General features: G+C 41.5%; 1 protein-coding gene across 3 annotated transcripts; it reads left to right on the forward strand.

The window, feature by feature from the left end:
- The first annotated feature begins 1 nt into the window (after position 1).
- Positions 2-17,499, forward strand: SPRTN (SprT-like N-terminal domain). Of its 3 annotated transcripts, XM_055234491.2 has the most exons (5): positions 2-641; positions 1,805-1,904; positions 10,424-10,552; positions 13,909-14,176; positions 15,225-17,499. In XM_055234491.2, the coding sequence occupies exons 1-5, from the start codon at positions 421-423 to the stop codon at positions 15,956-15,958; spliced, it is 1,452 nt and encodes a 483-aa protein (XP_055090466.1). In that variant the 5' UTR covers positions 2-420; the 3' UTR covers positions 15,959-17,499. The 3 variants fall into 3 exon arrangements, with proteins under 3 accessions (XP_055090466.1, XP_063470081.1, XP_055090467.1); XM_063614011.1 differs by lacking the exon at positions 10,424-10,552; XM_055234492.2 differs by lacking the exons at positions 10,424-10,552; positions 15,225-17,499 and having other exon boundaries at positions 13,909-14,978.
- The last annotated feature ends 3,028 nt before the right edge of the window (positions 17,500-20,527 follow it).

Below are 20,527 nucleotides of genomic sequence, written 5' to 3' on the forward strand. Positions count from 1 at the left end.
GCATGCGCAAGATGAGCTATTGCGGAAGTGGGAGGGAGAGGCCGAGAGAAATTTTGGTACTGCGCATGCACTGAGCGTGACGTTGAGGTTTGAAATAACCGGCAAAGAGTAAAGGTTGGAACTAGCTTCCTGAAAGCTTCGTAGGGCCCGAGCCCTGTGAGCCCAGGTTCGGCGCCCACTGGGAGGTGTCGTGCTGGCTGCTTTTTTTTAAAGCCCTAGAATCTTGGCTTCGGCGTTTGGGGTAAGCTCCGTTCTCGTTCTCAAGCGCGTTTCCGCGAACTCTCGCGGGATTGACTGGCCGTCTCGAGAGCTGGCATCTCCTAGGAGCTAGTCCTGGTCCTCGGCTAGGCGGCTTGGGGTCGCGGCCTACCTCGGGAGCCCGCCTGACGCCGGCTGACCCCGCCTGTGATCCTGGCAACGATGGATGATGACCTGATGATGGCACTGCGGCTTCAGGAGGAGTGGAACTTGCAGGAGGCGGAGCGCGATCATGCCCAGGAGTCCCTGTCGCTAGTGGACGCGTCGTGGGAGTTGGTGGACCCCACACCGGACTTGCAGGCACTGTTTGTTCAGTTTAACGACCAATTCTTCTGGGGCCAGCTGGAGGCCGTCGAGGTGAAGTGGAGCGTGCGAATGACCCTGTGAGTTCCGAGCCCCGCTGGGGAAAGAGGCGGGACTGGCAGCGGTCCTGCAGCGCCCGGCCCTGGTCTTCTCTCCTTTCTATAGTCCGACGGTCCCAGGGGGCGTTAAATGAGGGGGGTCTGGTTTTGGACCTGGCAGTTCCTGCCTTGGCGTTATTTCTGTCTTCCTTTTCTCCCACTCGAACAATAAGAAAGCTGTGTAGACCACACCACCACGGTTGGACTCAGGGCCATAACAAGAAAAGAGATTTTTATTTGAATCTCACTAAACTTGAAAATAACAAGTTCCTGATTTGCCTTATGATAGTGCTGAAGGACCCAGAAGGGAGAAGCAACTAAATCTGCACCTTAGAAAGTGCTGAGGACGCAGAGTAACCTCCAAAGGATGTGTGTTCTCCTCCTCTATTCCCGTTAGGAACCCACTTTAGTGAGCTCGTGTGTTGCATTGGGGATCTTCAGTGATGCTTTTAAAACGATTCTTTTTCTATACGCTAAATTTGAGAAATCCCTATTTGAAATAATAATCTACTCCTGCACGTGAACAGGGTTAAGTTTAAGATACAGTTGTATCCCAGCATGCTTGTTTTTGAGTTGATGGGAAACAACCTACAGTCAAACAAATTAAGATATGATATTAAATTGTGTTTAAAGTACCAATCTCCTTTATACAGGCGTCTGTTATGATTTTGGAGATATGCTACTAGAGATATCTGCTTGTTAATAACACCAAACTGTAATTTGTGGAAGGAGACTGGGAGTAGCAGAATAGGATTGCCTTTGAGCTGTTGCAGCCCAGCTAAGGCAAGGGGAGCTGCAGTTGGGCCATGTGGTACGCATCGTATTCCACTAGGTCCCCGTTGTACACCAGGTACTGTCCTGGCGTCTCTAGCAGGTGCCTGCAGCCTTCCACCTTCTCAAGCAGGGTGGTAAGAGCGCGCTGCTTTCCTTCCTCGCCCGGCGGGGATCAGAGCCCTCGCGGGAGTCGCCCGCAGGGGTTGTAACTAATTAATTAGGCGAAATACAAGTATCTGCTAACCAAGGGGATATACTTTCAAGAAAGCCATCTGCCAACTGAGTTCTCTTAGTGTAAACTGCCCAAGAATGTGTAAGGACTTGGGCATATTTGGTCAATGTAACACATTTTTATGGTGATTGTTTTCTAGGTGTGCTGGGATATGCAGCTATGAAGGGAAGGGTGGAATGTGTTCCATCCGTCTCAGCGAACCCCTTTTGAAGTTGAGACCAAGAAAGGATCTTGTAGAGGTATTTTTCATGTAAACTTGCTTCCCAGCTCAGTAATTTACAAATACTTGTCATTGATTTAGACTGCTGTGAATTCGCCTGTATGTATCTTTAAAAAAAGTCACTTTGCCCTCAGTGCAAACTTGAATTATGGGGCAAACAATAATGAACACCTTATGTTTTTTACAGTGCTTCATAGTTTAAAAAAAAAAAAAAAAAAATGGCTTCTAGGGGCCGGGCGCGGTGGCTCACACCTGTAATCCCAGCACTTTGGGAGGCTGAGGCGGGTGGATCACGAGGTCAGAAGACAGAGAACATCCTAGTCAACACGGTGAAACCCCGTCTCTACTAAAAAAAAAAAATACAAAAAATTAGCCGGGTGTGGTGGCGGGTGCCTGTAGTCCCAGCTACTCGGGAGGCTGAGGCAGCAGAATGGCATGAACGGAGGAGGCAGAGCTTGCAATGAGCCAAGATCACGCCACTGCACACCAGCCTGGGTGACAGAGCGAGACTCTGTCTCAAAAAAAAAAAAAAAAAGTCTTCTAGGTATATTATCTGTTTTGATTTTACAACAGCCCCGTTTATGTTCATGTGTTGCTGTTTTCATTTTTATGAGTAAAGAAATTAAGGTTCAGAGAGGTTAAGTAACTGGATTAAGTTACTTATTTATAAGCAGAGAAAACAGGATCCAGATGTTCCTGTTGAGAAACACAAATTTTGATTCTCCTCAGTTGGGCTGCAACACTGCTGTGCTCTCAGGACACCTAGCTGAGCTGGCAGCAGAAACCAGTGTGAGGGCACGCTTCACATTTAGAGCTGGTACTTAACTTCTGCTAGCAGAATGGAGCAGTGGGAGCTGAGGCAGGAGAATCTCTTGAACCCGGGAGAGGGAGGTTGCAGTGAGCCAAGACTGTGCCATTCCATTCCAGCCTGGACAACAAGAGCAAAACTCTGTCTCAAAAAAAAAAAAAAAAAGAAAGAAAGAAAGAATTATCTGTACAAAAGAGCACAGTGGTAGTTTCTCAGCATGGGGTGGGAAGCATGTTAAAGCATGCTTGGAGATGAGAGATGCTGTTTTTAAGGATAATAAAAGGCAATGGATTACATAACAGTGTGAATATACTCAACACTGAACTGTACACATAAAAATGGGTAAGATGGGGAATTTTGTGAATTTTTTTTACCACAGTTTAAAAAGTAGCTACTAAATGTGAAATGGTACAGTAGAAATACTTGATTAATGAAAAAGAACAAAGCTCAGATGATAAAGAGAAAGGTAGGTGTAAACAAAATATCAATAAATAAATGTAAATGGACTAAACACTCCATTAAATACATGGAATGGCATGCTAGATTAAAAGAGACATGCTTACAGTAAAGACACACTTATTTTAAGTTTAAAAGAATGAGGAAAAGTAATCATCCAGACACTTAACAGCAGAAAACTATTGCAGCTATAAGGTTGAGTACTCATTATCCAAAGTAGGACCAGAAGTGTTTCAGATTTCAGATTTTTTTTTTTAATTTGGAATATTTGCATTATACTTACTGGTTGAGCTTCCCTAATCCAAAAGTCCCGAATCTGAAATGGCTTTAGTAAGCATTTCCTTAGAACATAACCTTTAAGCATCTTGTAAATGCTCAAAAAGTTTTGGATTTTCGAGCATTTCAGATTTTGGATTGTCAAATTGGGGATGTTCAACCAATATTAGTATCAGACTAAAGACTTCAAGGGAAGAAGTTTTACTAGAGGAAAAGTGGGATATTTTATAATAATAAAATAATCTATTAAACAACAATACATAATGTCCCTAAAAGTAATAACATAACTTTAAATTTTATGAGGCATAAATTAGCAGAAGCAAAAAGAATGTACAATCAGGCTGGGTGCGGTGGCTCACGCCCATAATCCCAGCACTTTGGGAAGCCGAGACAGGTGGATCACTTGAGGCCAGGAGTTCGAGACCAGCCTGACCAACATGGTGAAACCCCGTCTCTACTAAAAATACAAAAATTAGCTGGGTGTGGTGACACACACCTGTAGTCCCAGCTACTCAGGAGGCTGACACACAAGAATCGCATGAACTCAGGAGGCGGAGGTTACAGTGAGCCGAGATCACACCACGGCACTACAGCCTGGGGTGACAGAGCAAGACCCTGTCTCACTACAGCCTCAACCTCCCGGGCCCAAGCAATCCTCCCACCTCAGCCTCCCAAAGTGCTGGGATTACAGGTGTCAGCCACAATGCCCAGCCTCATACTTGCAGAATGTTAACACAACCTTCTTAGTAACCCAATGAATAAGCAGAAAAAAAAATACACATTTTAAAAAGTTGAACAGCATGATTAACCAAATCAGCCTCACAAGGAGCCCTAACTGGAAGAGTTGCTTGATGAATATGTATTGGGTAAATGATTACATAAACACATGAGAAAAAAATGTTTTTAAGTAGTGGGTGAGAAGAGAATGGGGAATGTATAACGGTATCAAGTGAGCGTTTCCTGTTGGCAGAAAGTTACAAAATGACATTTTCGTCAATGACGGGCCCCATATATAACAGTGGTCCCATAAGATTGTAAGACCATGTTTTTATTTATTTATTTTTATTTTTTGTTTTTTGAGATGGAGTTTTGCTCTTGTTGCCCAGGCTGGAGTGCAATGACATGATCTGGGCTCACTGCAGCCTCTGCCTCCCTGGTTCAAGGGATCCTCCTACCTCAGCCTCCCAAGTAGCTGCAGTTAAAGGTGTGCACCACCACACCCGGCTAATTTTTGTATTTTTAGTAGAGGCGGGGTTTCACCATGTTGGCCAGGCTGTTCTCAAACTCCTGACCCCAGGTGATCTTTCTGCCTCAGCCTCCCAAAGTGAATGGGATTACAGGTATGAGCCACCGCGCCCAGCCAAGACCATATTTTTATTTTATTTTATTTTTTTTGAGATGGAGTCTCGCTCTGTTGCCCAGGCTGGAGTGCAGTGGCGCATCTCCACTCACTGCAAGCTCTGCCTCCCGGGTTCAGGCCATTCTCCTGTGTCAGCCTCCTGCATAGCTGGGACTACAGGTGCCCACCACCACGTGCCAGGCCAATTTTTTGTATTTTTTTAGTAGAGACGGGGTTTCTTCGTGTTAGCCAGGATGGTCTCGATCTCCTGACCTCGTGATCCGCCCGCCTTGGCCTCCCAAAGTGCTGGGATTACAGGCGTGAGCCACCATGCCTGGCCAAGACCATATTTTTATTGTACCTTTTTTCTTCTTTATATTTAGTTGCACAAATATTTACCATTGTGTTGCACTTGCCTACGGCATTCAGTACAGTAACATCCTGTACAGGTTTGTTGCCTAGGAGCAGCAGGCTATACTCTCTAGTCTAGGTACATATACTCTATAGCCTAGGTGTGCGTGCGTGTATATATATAGCATAGGCTATACCATCTAGGTTTGTGTAAGTATATATACTCTATAGCCTAGGTGTGCGTGTGTATATATATATATATAGCACAGGCTGTGCCATCTAGCTTTGTGTAAGTACACTCTTAAGATGTTTGCACAATGACAAAATGGCCTAACAATGGATTTTTCAGAACATATCACTGTCAAGTGAGGCACGACTGTAGTTAACTAAATCATAGTGAAGGGGGGTTCAGAAAAGGAACAGACTTTATCTGGTTGAGGAGGTCAAGAAAAGCTTTATAACTGTACATTTTGTTACTACCATCACCACTCCTACTGCTCACTATTGAGCACCTATTGTGTGTCAGACTTTGGACTAAACGTAGTCTTTACCACAGCCATGCAAAATGAGGATATCCCATTTTAGGGATGAGGAGCCATTTGGAACCTGTCCCAGGTCTCATGCATATGATCGTGGGTTTAGGTTCCAGTTTCCCTGACTCTAAGGCTCTTGTTCTGTCCCCTTTACCATTCAACTCATCACTCCTGCTGATTAAAACATGCAGAGGTGAGCATTAAAGGACGAATTGTACCTTTGACAAGCAGAGATAGGAAAGGAGGCTACTCTTGGCAGAAAGAGTGGGAATAATGTGAACAAAAGTGAGTTCAGACAACTGGGGGCATATTTAGGACTAGAGGTAGTTCATTTTGACCGGATAGAACAGTCATGGAAAACAGAGGTATTTTGGGACTGTGTTGTATAGATCCTTGAATTAAGACTAAATGTGGAAAAAGATATAAAAAAATGTTCAGTACCATTTTCAAGATGTTTTTAATGTTTAATTAAATCGAACCAAAAATCAGGAAACTAAATTTGTTTCTCCTTTATGAGAATAGTTCTTTTTTTTTTTTTTTTTTTTTTTTTTTGAGACAGAGTCTCGCTCTGTCACCCAGGTTGGAGTGCAGTGGCGCAATCTCGGCTCACTGCAAGCTCCGCCTCCTGGGTTCACGCCATTCTCCTGCCTCAGCCTCTCCGAGTAGCTGGGACTACAGGCGCCCACCACCACGCCCGGCTAATTTTTTATATTTTTAGTAGAGACGGGGTTTCACCGTGGTCTCGATCTCCTGACCTCGTGATCCACCCGCCTCGGTCTCCCAAAGTGCTAGGATTACAAGCGTGAGCCACTGCGCCCGTCCGAGAATAGTTCTTTATCATTACTCTGATTTAGAATGTTGAGAAACATTTGCAGTACCTTTCTTGAATTTGAGTCTTCTTCGTTGAGTGGCATTTACTTGAAAAATAAAGTTCTGGCTGGGTACAGTGGCTCATGCATGTAATCAGATAGATAGATTGCTTGAGCCCAGGAGCTGACCTGTCTGGGTAAGATGGTGCGACCTTGTCTGTACAAAAAATTGAAAAAAATTAGCCAGGTGTGGTGGTATGTGCCTGTAATCCCAGCTGCTCAGGAGGCTGAGATAGAGGGATCACTTGATGCCAGGAATTTGAGGCTGCAGTGAAATATAATCGTGCCACTGCACTCCAGTCTGGGTGAAAAAGTGAGACCCCGTCTCTGAGAAATAATAAGATAAATAAATAAAGTTCCTTTTAAGAGATACAGTTGATAATTTTTAGAGGGATATATGAATGACCAAGTTAAAATGTTTGATTCTCTCATTTTTCTGTTCAGCATAATTTTATAAGACTAAAATTCATTAATGACAATCTAGTTCTTCTGATGGAAATTCTTTTTTTAAAAAATTATGGAGGATCATGAAAAAGGTATGTCTTTGAAGATCTTTATGATTTTTGCTTAAAAAATTATATTTTTTAGAGCAAAAACCCCAGCAATCTTTTTTTTTTTTTTTTTTTTTTTGAGACGGAGTCTCGCTCTGTTGCCCAGGCTGGAGTGCAGTGGCGCGATCTCGGCTCACTGCAAGCTCCGCCTCCCAGGTTCACGGCATTCTCCTGCCTCAGCCTCTCCAAGTAGCTGGGACTACAGGCACCCACCACCACGCCCGGCTAATTTTTTGTATTTTTAGTAAAAATGGGGTTTCACCATGGTCTCGATCTCCTGACCTCGTGATCCGCCCGCCTCGGCCTCCCAAAGTGCTGGGATTACAAGCGTGAGCCACCGCACCCGGCCCAAACCCCAGCAATCTTAAATGCTTTTGTTAATTTTGCACAGAAACTTGTGCATCTTTTGGTATGGAATGAGCAGTAGGTATTAGTGTTTGTTTTAAAGTTTTCATGATTTCTGAATCAAAACCCAAAAACTGTAGAAAGCTATACACAAAGATGTCTTGTTCAATGTCCTCCTCTATCTTGAACTCCTTACTTGCTGTAGGAACTGTTAGTTTCTTTTTACTCTTTCATTTTTCTGTTTTGCAAATATTTCTATTCATTTTTATTCCTCCTCCCCACCACACAAAATTTTTCTTACACAAAATATTATGTACACTCTTCTGTACTTTGTCTTTTTCTTTTCTTTCTTTCTTTTTTGTTGTTGTTGTTGTTGCCCAGGCTGGAGTGCAATGGCATGATCTTGGCTCACTGCAACCTCTGCCTCCCAGGTTCAGGTGATTCTCCTGCCTCTGCCTCAGCCTCCTGAGTAGCTGGGATTACAGGCGCCTGCCACCATGCCTGGCTAATTTTTGTGTATTTAGTAGAGATGGGGTTTTACCATGTTGACCAGGCTGGTCTTGAACTCCTGACCTCGGGTGATCCGCCTGCCTTGGCCTCCCAAAGTGCGGGGATTACAGGCGTGAGCCACCGTGCCTGGCCCCCTGTCTTTTTCATGAATATGCTGTATAGCTTTCTCCAAATCATTTCATATAGATCCTTCTCATTCTTTTTTATGGCTGCATAGAATTCCATTATATGGATGTATAAAACACTGGAGTTATTTCTCATCTTTTGCTATTATAAGCAGTGTCACAGTGAATACACCTTGTACATATGACCTTGCATGCTAGTCTAGGTATTGCTCTCTCAGAAGACAAATGCATTTGTAATTTTGTTAGGTGCTACCAAATTTTCCATAGGAGAATTGCACTCCCACCAACAGTATATAGGAATGTTTATTTTCCCTTAGCTTTACTAATGGTGTCAAACTTTAGGAGTTTTACCAATCTTGATAAGCAATCAATAACATCCTAGTGTAGTGTTGGGTTTTTGTGGGTTTTTTTTTTTTTTTCAAGACAGGGTCTTGCTGGGTTGTCCAGGCTGAAGGTAATCATAGCTGACTGCAACCTTGAATTTGTGGCCTCAAGCGATCCTCCCATCTCCGCCTCCTGAGTAGCTAGGACTACAGATGCACAACTAATTGTTTTATTTTTATTTTTATTTTTTTGTAGAGACAAGGTCTCACTATGTTGACCAGGCTGGTTTTGAACTCCTGGCCTCAAGCAATCCTCCCACCTCAGCCTCCCAAAGTGCTGGGATTACAGGCATGAGCCACCACGCCTGACCATCCTAGTGTAGTATTAATTCGCATTTCTCTTTTTATAAATAAAGTTGGGCATTTTTTCTTTTCTTTTTTTTTTTGAGATGGAGTCTTGCTCTGTCATCAAGCTGGAGTGCAGTGGTGCATTCTCGGCTCACTGCAACCTCTGCCTCCCAGATTCAAGCAATTCCCCTGCCTCAGCCTCCTGAGTATACTGCTCGGACTACAGGCGGGCACAACTATGCCCGGCTAATTTTTTTTTTTTTTTTTTTTTTTTTTTTTGTATTTTAGTAGAGACAGGGTTTCACCATGTTGAGCAGGATGGTCTCAATCTCTTGACCTCGTGATCCGGAAGTTGGGCGTTTTTTCATTTGTTTGTGGGTCATTTATACTTCTGTGAACTCCATGGTCTTTGCCCATTTTGAAATTGGGTTGTCATTCCCTGTTGACATTAGGAGCTCCTTGTATATTAGGAATAGCCTGTGATAAGAGTTATACATACATTTTTCTGAGTTTATCTTTTTACTTGGTGTTTTTTTCCTATAGAATTTTAAAGTTTTATCTGGGTGCAGTGGCTGATGCCTATAATCCCAGCACTTTGGGAGGCTGAGGCGGGCAGATTGCTTGAGGTCAGGAGTTTAAGACCATCCTGGCCAATATGGCCAAACCCCATCTCTATTAAAATACAAAAGTTAGCCAGGCATGGTGGCACGTGCCTGTAATGCCAGCTACTCAGGAGGCTGAGGCACGAGAATCACGTGGACCCAGGAGGCAGAGGTTGCCGTGAGCAGAGATTGAGTCACTGTACTCCAGCCTGGGCGACAGAGAAAGATCCTGTCTCAAAAAGAAAAAAAAAAAAAAAAGAATTTTAAAGTTTTTATGTAGTTGAATTCATTGATTTTTATGGATTTTGATTTATAGTTTAAAAGGTCTTCCTAGAACAGGGAGTTCTTAACCTGTGATTTTCAGAGCTTCAGATGTTACACAATTTGAGTGCCCCTTCTCTGAAATGCCTGGGACTAGATGTGTCTTGGAGTTCAGGTTTATTTGGATTTGGGAATATTTGTGTTACTCTTACAGGTGGAGCATCCCAAGTCTGAAAGTTCGCAATGCTCCAATGAGCATTTCCTTTTGAGTGTCATGTCATTGCTGAAAAGTTTCTGGTTTTGGAGCATTTTGGTTTTCAGAGTTGGGACGCTCAACTCGTATGCAATGTTTTGTGAATGTGTGCTTATATAATTTTTATAGAATGAGGTGGGTTTTTGTTGTTGTTGTTTTGTTTTTGTGAGACAGTGTCTCATTCTGTCACCCAGGCTGGAGTGCAGTGGCACAATCACAGCTGCAGTGGCAGCCTCAGCCTCCCCAGGCTCAGAGGATCCTCCCACCTCAGCCTCCTGAGTGTGGCTGGGATTACAGGCATGCACCACCACACCTGGCTAATTTTTGTATTTTTTTTTAGAGACAGGGTTTCGCCATGTTGCCCAGGTTGGTCTCGAACCCCTGGGCTCAAGCGATCCTCCCACCTTTGCCTCCCGAAGTGTTGGGATTACAGGTGTGAGGCACTGCACCCGGCCTAGAATGAGTTTTATCAGTTCTGAAGGAAGCCTGTGATACAGAAAAGGTAAGACTCCAGATAGAATAAGAAAATGTATATTTTCCAAAGTGTCATACAAACTCTAGAAATAATTTGATTATTTTATGTTCCAGACCCTCCTGCATGAAATGATACATGCCTATTTATTTGTAACTAATAATGACAAAGATCGAGAAGGGCATGGTCCAGAATTTTGTAAACATATGCATCGCATCAACAGCCTGACTGGAGCCAATATAACGGTATAGAAAGCCATATATATTTATGATATTTAGTAGTTGTTTATTCAATAACTCCTGAGATTTAATTAAAAGTAGAGAACTAGGTAGAAACAAATATCTCTGAGGATTTTCCACAGCGAACGAGAGGCCTAGAGAAGCGAATTGGCTTGTCTGGGACTACATGGTGGAATGGCAGCAGAGCCAGTGATATCCCTGAGGCCTCTGACCTCTTCTGAGTCAACATTTTACACATAGATAATTCAGGCCTGCAGTACCTCTCTTCTGGAATCATAATGATCTCTTAACTTTGTTTCCTTATTATTGTCTTCTTTAGTCCATCCTATATCCTGCTACCATTGCAGATGTCATTCCCTCATCAGAATTCTTCTTTGATTCATATCTCTGTATGGCATTGTAGGAGATGGCAAAGCCTCAGGTTCAAAAAGCTGGAGGTGTCAGGCTGCTTGGATTCAAATCCTGGCTCCACCAATTATTAACTTTTCTATGCCTCATTTTTTACCCATGGCAAATGAGAGTAGTAACAATACCTATCTATTGGATCCTTGTGAGGAGAAAGGATTAAAGGAGAAAGCACATCAAAACATTTTAGCCCCATCTGACACTAAATATTCATTTTATTGTATTCGTTTTATTAAATAACGTTGTTCCTTTTTTACTGCCTCCAACTCTGCTGCCTGTGTCCTGTTTCTTTAACTGCACTTTTGACCTCCCCGCCTTTCCTCAGGTGTAGCTTCCCTAAGGCGTGCCACTGCTCTGTTTTGTGTCCGAATGCTTTTCATCGTTCCAGTGGCATCTCATTTCTCCCTCTTTTGAATCCTCAGCAGATATTTAAGCTATTACAATTTTTTATGCTACTTTCATACTTTTGAACGCAGGGTAGGTCTTGCCCATCTTGATAATACATCTGTATAAGATGTATAATGTACTGAATTGAATATTAATAGGATAGATTAAGTTATTTCTTATGTTTGGGTATTTCCTTCCTTTAAAAGGCAAAATCCAGTGTGATAGAAAATGAACAGTGCTCAACCGCCATGTTTTGTTTATTTTTTATTTAAGATAGGGTCTTACTCTGTTGGCCAGGCTGGATGCAGTGGTGCATTCATAGCCCACTGCAGATTCAACCTCCTGGGCTTAAGTGATCCTCCCACCTCAGCCTCCTGAGTAGCTGGGGCTACAGATGTGTGCCACCATGTCAAGCTAATTAAAAAAAAAATTTTTTTTTTTTTTAGAGACAGGGTCTCACCATGTTGCCCAGGCTGGTCTTGAACTCATGGGTTCAAGTGATCCTCCCATCTCAGCCTTCCAAAGTGGTGGGATTATAGACATGAGCTATCATGCCTGGCCTCTCCATGTATTACTGTTTTCTAGCTATCAGTATTAATTTTCTAAAGACCTCATTTCATTATTAGACACAGTTACTTCAACATTAGGAAAATGTCTTGCAGTTTTTAAAAAAATCAGACATAAAATCCAGGTTAGCAAGAGAATTGTAGAGTTGCTTGTATAAAATACATTGTTTCTTAACCAGAACTTATACTTTAAGCAAAGCCCTTGTATACGTCCCATTGTTCAGTTGGAAGAGTATCTGTTCTTTTATCTTAGATATCTGTGTGTTTTTATTTAGGAGAGGTTGTAAGGAGTGAACACTCCTTGCTTTTACAGGTTACATCCTGTTATAAGGAACTCCACAGGGTATCTACATTGTAGGAGTAATTTTATTTTAGTGACAACATTGTTAAAAGTCACATTCCCAAGCTTTAGGAGTTACAGGAATTGGAAGCAAAACAGATCCAGGCTGGGTGTGGTGGCTCACGCCTGTAATCCCAGCACTTTGGGAGGCCGAAGTGGGAGGATCACTTGAGCCCAGGAGTTTGAGATCAGGCTGGGCAATATAGCGAGACCTTGTTTCCACAAAAAAATTCAAAAATTAGCCAAGCGTGGTAGCTCACGCCTGTAGTCGCGGCTACTCGAGAGGCAGAGGTGGAAGGATCACTTGAGCCTGGGAGGCGGAGGTTGCAGTGAGCCCAGATCATGCCACCTCACTCCAGCCTGGGCAAACAGAGCAAGTCCATGTCACAAAACAAACAAACAAAACAGATCCATTTGCCTGTCTTTTTTGGTAATGAATGAAGTGTTCTGAACAAGTGCGTGGTTTCCCATGCTGCTTTGCCTTAAAACCTATGTCCTTCAGTCCCTTCTGCATTTAATATAATGTGCATTCTTTGCATGCTTACCAAGTAGAGATTTTTTGCTTAGGATGCAGCGATAGTGAGTTTAAAACTATCTATAGAGTTATGGAAAGCTTAGCATTCTTTTCCACAAGGGGAATTTATTAGAAAGCTAAATGTCTTTGGTAAAACACCAAAATCTTACATATAGATGCTTCTCACTCTTACACAGAGAGTTCCACTGAGAAGGCAGAAGAATAAAGTGCCCATAGTCATTTAGGAGTCATTTCAAATGGTGCTCTATAGTCCTCAGTGCCACCATGCTGGGAGGGCTGACCCTCTTTTCAGTCAGATCTTTTCCCTTACCTGTTTTCTGCTTGGGTTCTAAATAGGATTTTTGTCTAGAGGGTGAAAAAGAAGGCATCCTACTTAAGGCCTGAAAAGCACACTTCAGATAATTTTATTTGACTCAATGAATGATGCTTTTCTGACTGAGCACCTTCTTGGTGCCAAAAGCACTATATTAGCCACTAGGGACACAAAAAATTAAAACATTCAGATCCTGGAGAACTTTTCAGTCTGGTAATAGAAATATTTATAAACAGATAAAATGGTACCTCATGAGGCTTATTACAGAGACATAAGCACAGAACTTGGAGAATGTGGAGAGCAAGCTTAGCAGAAGCTTCATTGGGTAAGATATTTGTGTTGTTAGGGTCAGGCATTTATAGGGAGTAGTTTAGTCCTTTAGAACCCTTTGCTATTGTTACTTATAGGGAAAACTTCAATTTAGCAGTGGGAATGATTCTTATTTTAGTATGGTATTACATAAAATCTTATCTTTATCCTAATTTTTGATCATTTACAAATTTGATTTCTGAAACTTCTAGTGTTCATGAAGATTTTCTGTGGTTTTGTTCTTAAAAGATTTTTTTGTCCCCTAATCCCACGTGCATCCATCTTTACACAGTTTATGAAGTATTAACTGCTGCTGTTTCCCATTAAAATCAACTTTTGAACAGAAACTAAATATAGTTGCTTTCTCTCCCAAAATAGAACTTTTCAGAAAGCTCTGGGAAACAAAGTTTCAAAAATTAAAAAAAAAAAAAAAGACTGCTTATGTACATTGTTTTCTTGCAGTTGTTAACCTGCTTATTGAATACTAAAAATTCTCTCTCCACTCAGGTATACCATACTTTTCATGATGAGGTAGATGAGTATCGGCGACACTGGTGGCGCTGCAATGGGCCATGCCAGCACAGGCCACCGTATTACGGCTATGTCAAACGAGCTACTAACCGGGAACCCTCTGCTCATGACTATTGGTGGGCTGAGCACCAGAAAACCTGTGGAGGCACTTACATAAAAATCAAGGAACCAGAGAATTACTCAAAAAAAGGCAAAGGAAAGACAAAACTAGGAAAGCAACCAGTATCAGCCGCAGAGAATAAAGGTACCTTCGTGTATATTCTTTGATTTTTATGTGACCGTAGCTACCATGTGAAGACAATACTGTCCTTCAGAGAAGTGGTATTAAGATAAACTTAAGGATCGTTTCTGGTGTAGAAGTCTTCAAGTGTAGACTTAAGGAAAAAATCCCATTGTCCATGAAATGATGGTGGGAAAATAGACTTTGCTCTGTACAGAAGTAAGTAAAAGTAGGAATAGTTTCCACTGATATTTTTATTTTTATTAACTTTTTTGTTTCTTTTTATTCAAAGAAACAAAACTCAATCTCTGATAATATTTGAGGTAAAGTTCCTTTCCCTATCTTGACTCACTGAGTTATTAGGAAACAGAAGGCAAAAAGATTGTCAAAATAAAAACAATAATTCAAGTAACAATGCCCGGAATATACGTCCTAACTACACCCCTTCCTATCAGTTGGATTCTATCCAAGTGACTTCTATTGATGTATGTATGTTCATTCAAAGAATGGGAAAAGGATATGACATATACTTGCCAGTACTTCATCTTCAAGATTTACCCTTTTCCTGTGAAGTTCAGAGTTACTGAAGATGCTTCTTCCCTTGGGAAGTTGTTGATTTGATGTGGTAGAACCCAAGAACATAGGTTATATTTCCCAAATCTTTAATTATTGAGTGAAGGAGCTATAGATGAATTGATACGGAAAGACCGTATCTTCATTTTCGTGAGTAGAAGGAAAGATAAGAATGAGGCAGCAGATTTTCCCTCCTGGAATTACACATAAAGGACACTAAGCAATTTTCAAGGTAAATGTTGCCTTGTTACTGGTCTTTGGCATGATAAGATTCTTTATTTAAATATGAGAGAATTTTTTTTTATCCTTTATATTCTCTCAATATCAGAACTCCTGAATTCTGAAGATTGCCCTTCTCCCATTAATAGGATTGCATGGATGTAAGATAGAATAAAATATTATTTCTTCATTTTGAGAAAACTGTACACTAGTTTAATGTTTGTTACTGTATTTCTTTTGAATTGAGGCACTTACATAAAAATCTTTGCTGTTTTTGCAGATAAACGCAGCAGAGGTGAGGCCCAGCTGGTAATCCCTTTTAGTGGGAAAGGATATGTTCTAGGAGAAACAAGCAATTTACCTTCACCTGGGAAACTGATCACTTCACATGCCATTAATAAAACCCAAGATCTTTTAAATCAAAACCATTCAGCAAATGCTGTAAGACCTAATTCTAAAATCAAGGTGAAATTTGAACAGAATGGTTCAAGTAAAAATTCTCATCTGGTCTCCCCTGCTGTTAGTAATAGTCACCAAAATGTTCTAAGCGACTACTTTCCCAGAGCATCAGTTGCCAACCAAAAGGCTTTCAGAGGTGTGAATGGATCTCCAAGTGTAACAGTTGGCAACATCCCTAAAAACTCAGTCTCTTCTAGTTCTCAAAGAAGGGTTTCATCTTCTAAGATATCCCTAAGAAATTCTTCAAAAGTAATGGAATCAGCATCTGTGATGCCATCCCGGGATGTGAGTGGGTCTGAAGATACATTCCCAAATAAACGACCTAGGCTAGAAGACAAGACTCTTTTTAACAATTTTTTTATCAAGAAAGAACAAATAAAAAGCAGTGGTAATGATCCAAAGTGTAGTACAACCACAGCTCAGAATTCCAGCAGTTCATGCAACCAGAGCAAAATGGTTAATTGCCCAGTTTGTCAGAATGAAGTTTTGGAGTCTCAGATTAATGAGCACTTGGACTGGTGCCTTGAAGGTGACAGCATCAAAGTCAAAAGCTGAAGAAAGTCTTTGAAAAAGATTTCAAAGTCTCAAGTACCACCTGTATTACCTCACTAATGTGCTATGTCAGCCAGTCAGGAAGTTCTGGTTAATACTAAGATTTGTAGGTTATAATCTAGTTCACATAACCAATAGAAAATGTCCTATTTTATATATACATATATAAGATTGTAATTTTAAGATGTTTTATGTCTCAGGGTGCTACATTCACTCTTGCCTTAGGTATACTGTAACCCAGGTTCTGCCTGTCATGTATAATATTTAGGTACTTTTGTTCTTTCTTGCTCTTAAGGATTTTAAAAATCTGTTAATCTTTTTATTTGTATACTTTCCTAAAAAATATTCATATGGGGAATCCTGTCAGGTATTTGGTTATATTGACTATTTCTTTATTAATAGTATTAGAACTCATTCCCTGAACTGATGTAAATCTTCATAGTGTCAGACATACTGACCAAAACCACAATCTAGACTATAAAGTATATTGTTTTAGAGTACTCAAACTGTATTATTTATTAATTTTTTTGTTTGCAAAATCTTAACAGGAACTGTATTTTCTATATTTTAAATAATTTTATTTGTCCCACTTTTACTAAACGGTGGCGGCAGATTTTAAGTTAAAGAATATGGAATATAGTAAAATAAGTAATTTCTTTTGGAATATTTTTAGTAACCAATAGCCACTATAATTCTGTAGGCCAAATTTTATATTGAGTTTAGCTGTTTTCTCAAAATTTCGCAGAGTGGTTAAAATTCTGTGCTGATAAGTAACTGATACGTATAACATAAACATAACAAAGTTGCCTAGTTTATGTAACAGTGGAAAGTTATCTGGAAATAGTATTTTGAACTTTAAGCCAAGTTTAAACCATTATAATACAAGGAATACCATTTGTGCATTTAAAGTAATCTTTTTTTAAAAAAATATTTTCCATGTTATAGGGAAAGGACAAAGAGACTTTTATCAGTTTGCTTTTTGTCTTGTGGCTGTACATGCTGTTGGCATAGCCCTAACACAGTTGTTAACAAGTTTTCTTTTTTCTTGTTGCAGTTTTCCTTCACTTTGTTGTAATACAGGTGCATAAATCTTAAGTGCACAGCTGGGTAAACTTTTACAGTGTTCACCTGTGTAACTACTACCCGGATCAAGTTAGAGAACACTTCCATTGCCACGGAAGGCTTCCTATAGGTGTCTGTTCCCAGTTGATACCCATAACCCTCACCACCTCCAGAGGTCCCCACTGTTTTCACCCCATCATTGCAGATTATTTTTGAATTTTATAAAGTAGTATCTTTGTTCCTATGTGTAGCAGGAGTTCATTTTCATTGCTCTTGCATTTGTATGAATATACTAGAATTTATTCATCCGTTCTAATGTTAATGGACATTTGAATTATTTCCAGTTTGGGGCTGTTAAGCATAATGCTGCTAAGAACATTCTTATCTTTTCTGTTGGGTATATATACAGAAATGGAATTGCTGAGTCATGGGGTATATTTCTGTTTAGCTTTAATAAATTCTGCCAGTTTACTCTCCTGCCAGCAATGTATTAGAGTTTTAGTTGTTCACCATTCATAACACTGTTACCAGCCCTTTTCATTTTAGACTGGTTGGCTGTTCACAAGTTTTGATATTCCTTAAAGCATTAAGTTAAAACATTTTAATAAATAAATAGGTATTAAAATGTATATTATGTTCAATATATAGTTATATTTTCATAGAGGATCATTTTCTCTAAATAAATGTAACAAATTATGTGTAATTAAATGCTTCCTGAGCCAAAACCACACAAGGTTCTGGGGCTGTGAAGTAACTAAGATGGTCCACGCCCTCAAGGAGCTTTACAGCATAGTTGGGGAGTAAAACGAATGCACATTAATCTCCTTAGAGTTTGCTGAGTGCTATGACAAGGGTTTTTGCTGGGTGCTGTGGGTAAACTGTAGCAAGAACAATTAGCTCAGCCCAGGACTTTGGGGGATGTTTCTTGGAGGAGACAACATCCAAAGTTGAATCATGTAGAGTGAGTCGAGTTAGCCTGGTTAAAGAAGGGTGGGGAAGAACCTTTCAAGGGGAAGAAGGAACACAAAGGCATGTTCCAAGGGAACTGAATGCTATTCCAAGTGAATAGAGTAAAATGTGAGGGGCAAAATGGCCAAAGGAGAGAGGGCAGATAGGACAGATCTAGCCAAGTAGTACAAGTTTGAGGCCAGAGATCTCGTGTTCCTCACTTCTTTATGTCTGGTTTGTGTGGTAACTGCTGATAAGCATCTCTTAATTAAGGTGGGGCTTGGAAAGGCTTATAAGCCAGTCGAGGACATGTTGAGAAGTGTTTCCAATGGATTCTTCTGGGGACAGCATAGATGAGGGGGAAGGGTTGTGGCAGGGATGGAGAGGAAGAGACAATTTTTTGAGAAACAGGTAGTAAAGTCAGGAGTTAGTTGGTTTCAGGTTCTAGGGAATGATGGAAATAGTTGAGAAAATGGAATTCAATTTGAAATTAAGCCTTACTGCATCTGTTAAACACTTGAGAAAATCTGCACCCTAAGAATTCTGATACTCCCCCAGATATTCATAATAGAGACATAGTTTTGTTTCTGTTTAGGTTTTTCCTTTTAAAGCCAACTTCCCAACTTAGAAGCAGAGCTGGTAATTCTGGCTCAATCCTTAAATGCTATCCCCCTACTGTGGGGACATGGGGTCTAGATTCTGTTTTTATAAAACGGTGGGTTTTGGGTTTTTGTTTTGTTTTTTGAGATGGAATCTTGCTCTGTCGCCCAGGCTGCAGTGCAGTGGCACAATCTCGGCTCACTGCAACCTCCGCCTCCGGGGTTCAAGCAATTCTCCTGCCTCAGCCTCCCAAGTAGCTGGGATTAAAGGCGGGCGCCACCACACCTGGCTAATTTTTGTATTTTTAGTAGAGATGGGGTTTCACCTTGTTGGCCAGGCTGGTCTCGAACTCCTAACCTCAAGTGATCTGTCCCCCCTCGGCCTCTCAAAGTGCTGGGATTACAGGCATGAGCCACCGTGCCCTGCCAAAACAGTGTTTTTTAAAGTCAGTGTTATACGTTACCTAGCCTTAATTTTTACTTTAGAAAATTGTGCTGGGCAGCCGGGCGCGGTGGCTCACGCCTGTAATCCCAGCACTTTGGGAGGCCGAGGCGGGCGGATCATGAGGTCAAGAGATCGAGACCATCCTGGCCAACATGGTGAAACCCTGTCTCTACTAAAAATACAATAAATTAGCCGGACGTGGTGGCAGGTGCCTGTAATTCCAGCTACTCGGGAGGCTGAGGCAGAAGAATCGCTTGAACCCGGATAGCAGAGGTTGCAGTGAGCCGAGATTGTGCCATTGCACTCCAGCCTGGGCAAAAAGAGCGAAACTGTGTCAAAAAAAGAAGAAAAAAAAATTGCGCTGGGCAATGGTGGCTCACGCCTGTAATCCCAGTACTTTGGGAGGCTGAGGTGGGTGGATGACCTGAGATCAGAAGTTCGAGACCAGCCTGGCCAACATGGTGAAACCCCCGTCTTTACTAAAAATACAAAAATTAGCCAGGTGTGGTGGCATGCACCTGTAATCCCAGCTACTCGGGAGGCTGAGGCAGGAGAATCCTTTGAACCCAGGAGGCGGAGGTTGCAGTGAGCCGAGATTGTGCTATTGCACTCCAGCCTGGGCAAAAAGCAAAACTGTCAAAAAAAAAAAAAAAAAAAGAAAAGAAAAAAAAATTGCCCTGGGCAATGGTGGCTCACGCCTGTAATCCCAGTACTTTGGGAGGCTGAGGTGGGTGGATGACCTGAGATCAGAAGTTCAAGACCAGCCTGGCCAACATGGTGAAACCCCGTCTTTACTAAAAATACAAAAATTAGCCAGGTGTGGTGGCATGCACCTGTAATCCCAGCTACTCAGGAGGCTGAGGCAGGAGAATCGTTTGAACCCAGGAGGCGGAGGTTGCAGTGAGCTGAGACTGCACCACTGCACTCCAACATGGGTGACAGAGTGAGACTCTGTCTCAAACAACAACAACAACAAAAAGCTGGGCACGGTGGCTCACACCTGTAATCTCAGCACTTTGGGAGGCCGAGGCGGGCAGATCAAGAGATCAAGACCATCCTGGCCCACATGGTGAAACCCCATCTCTACTAAAAATTTAAAAATAGCCACTCAGGAGGCTGAGGCAGGAGAATTGCTTGAACCCAGGAGGCGGAGGTTGCAGTGAGCTGAGATTGTGCCACCGCACTCAGCCTGGCGACAGAGCGAGACTCCGTCTCCAAAAAAAAAAAAAAGGAAAAATTTTGTTTTGCTTTTTGTAGACTATAGTTATGCATATGCATATCTTAACTGGAAATTCTAAAGTGGAAAGGAAAGTACTATGACAAAACTTCATACTGTCCCATTGTCTGATAGCTCTGAGATCATACTTTTTTTAAAGCTTACAGGAGTTTAAAATACGAACGTCAAAGTGAAACAACTGATGTACCTTCCTGCAAAACTAGCACCTAGCTGGGACCCTTTCTGGGTGCGTGCAGTGTCAGCTCTTTTTATGTTGTGTTTTAATTTTTTTATCCTGGTAT

Source organism: Symphalangus syndactylus, chromosome 19 (genome assembly GCF_028878055.3).
Source record: "Symphalangus syndactylus isolate Jambi chromosome 19, NHGRI_mSymSyn1-v2.1_pri, whole genome shotgun sequence".
Classification (NCBI taxonomy): Eukaryota; Metazoa; Chordata; class Mammalia; order Primates; family Hylobatidae; genus Symphalangus; species Symphalangus syndactylus.

What these genes read in the sequence shown, in the direction of transcription:
- SPRTN (XM_055234491.2), top strand. Translation starts at nt 421, where the DNA reads ATGGATGATGACCTGATGATGGCACTGCGGCTTCAGGAGGAGTGGAAC. An exon ending in CAAGAAAGGATCTTGTAGAG is followed by an intron (nt 1,905 to 10,423) that starts GTATTTTTCATG and finishes TTTATGTTCCAG; the next exon opens with ACCCTCCTGCATGAAATGAT. An exon ending in TGACTGGAGCCAATATAACG is followed by an intron (nt 10,553 to 13,908) that starts GTATAGAAAGCC and finishes CTCTCCACTCAG; the next exon opens with GTATACCATACTTTTCATGA.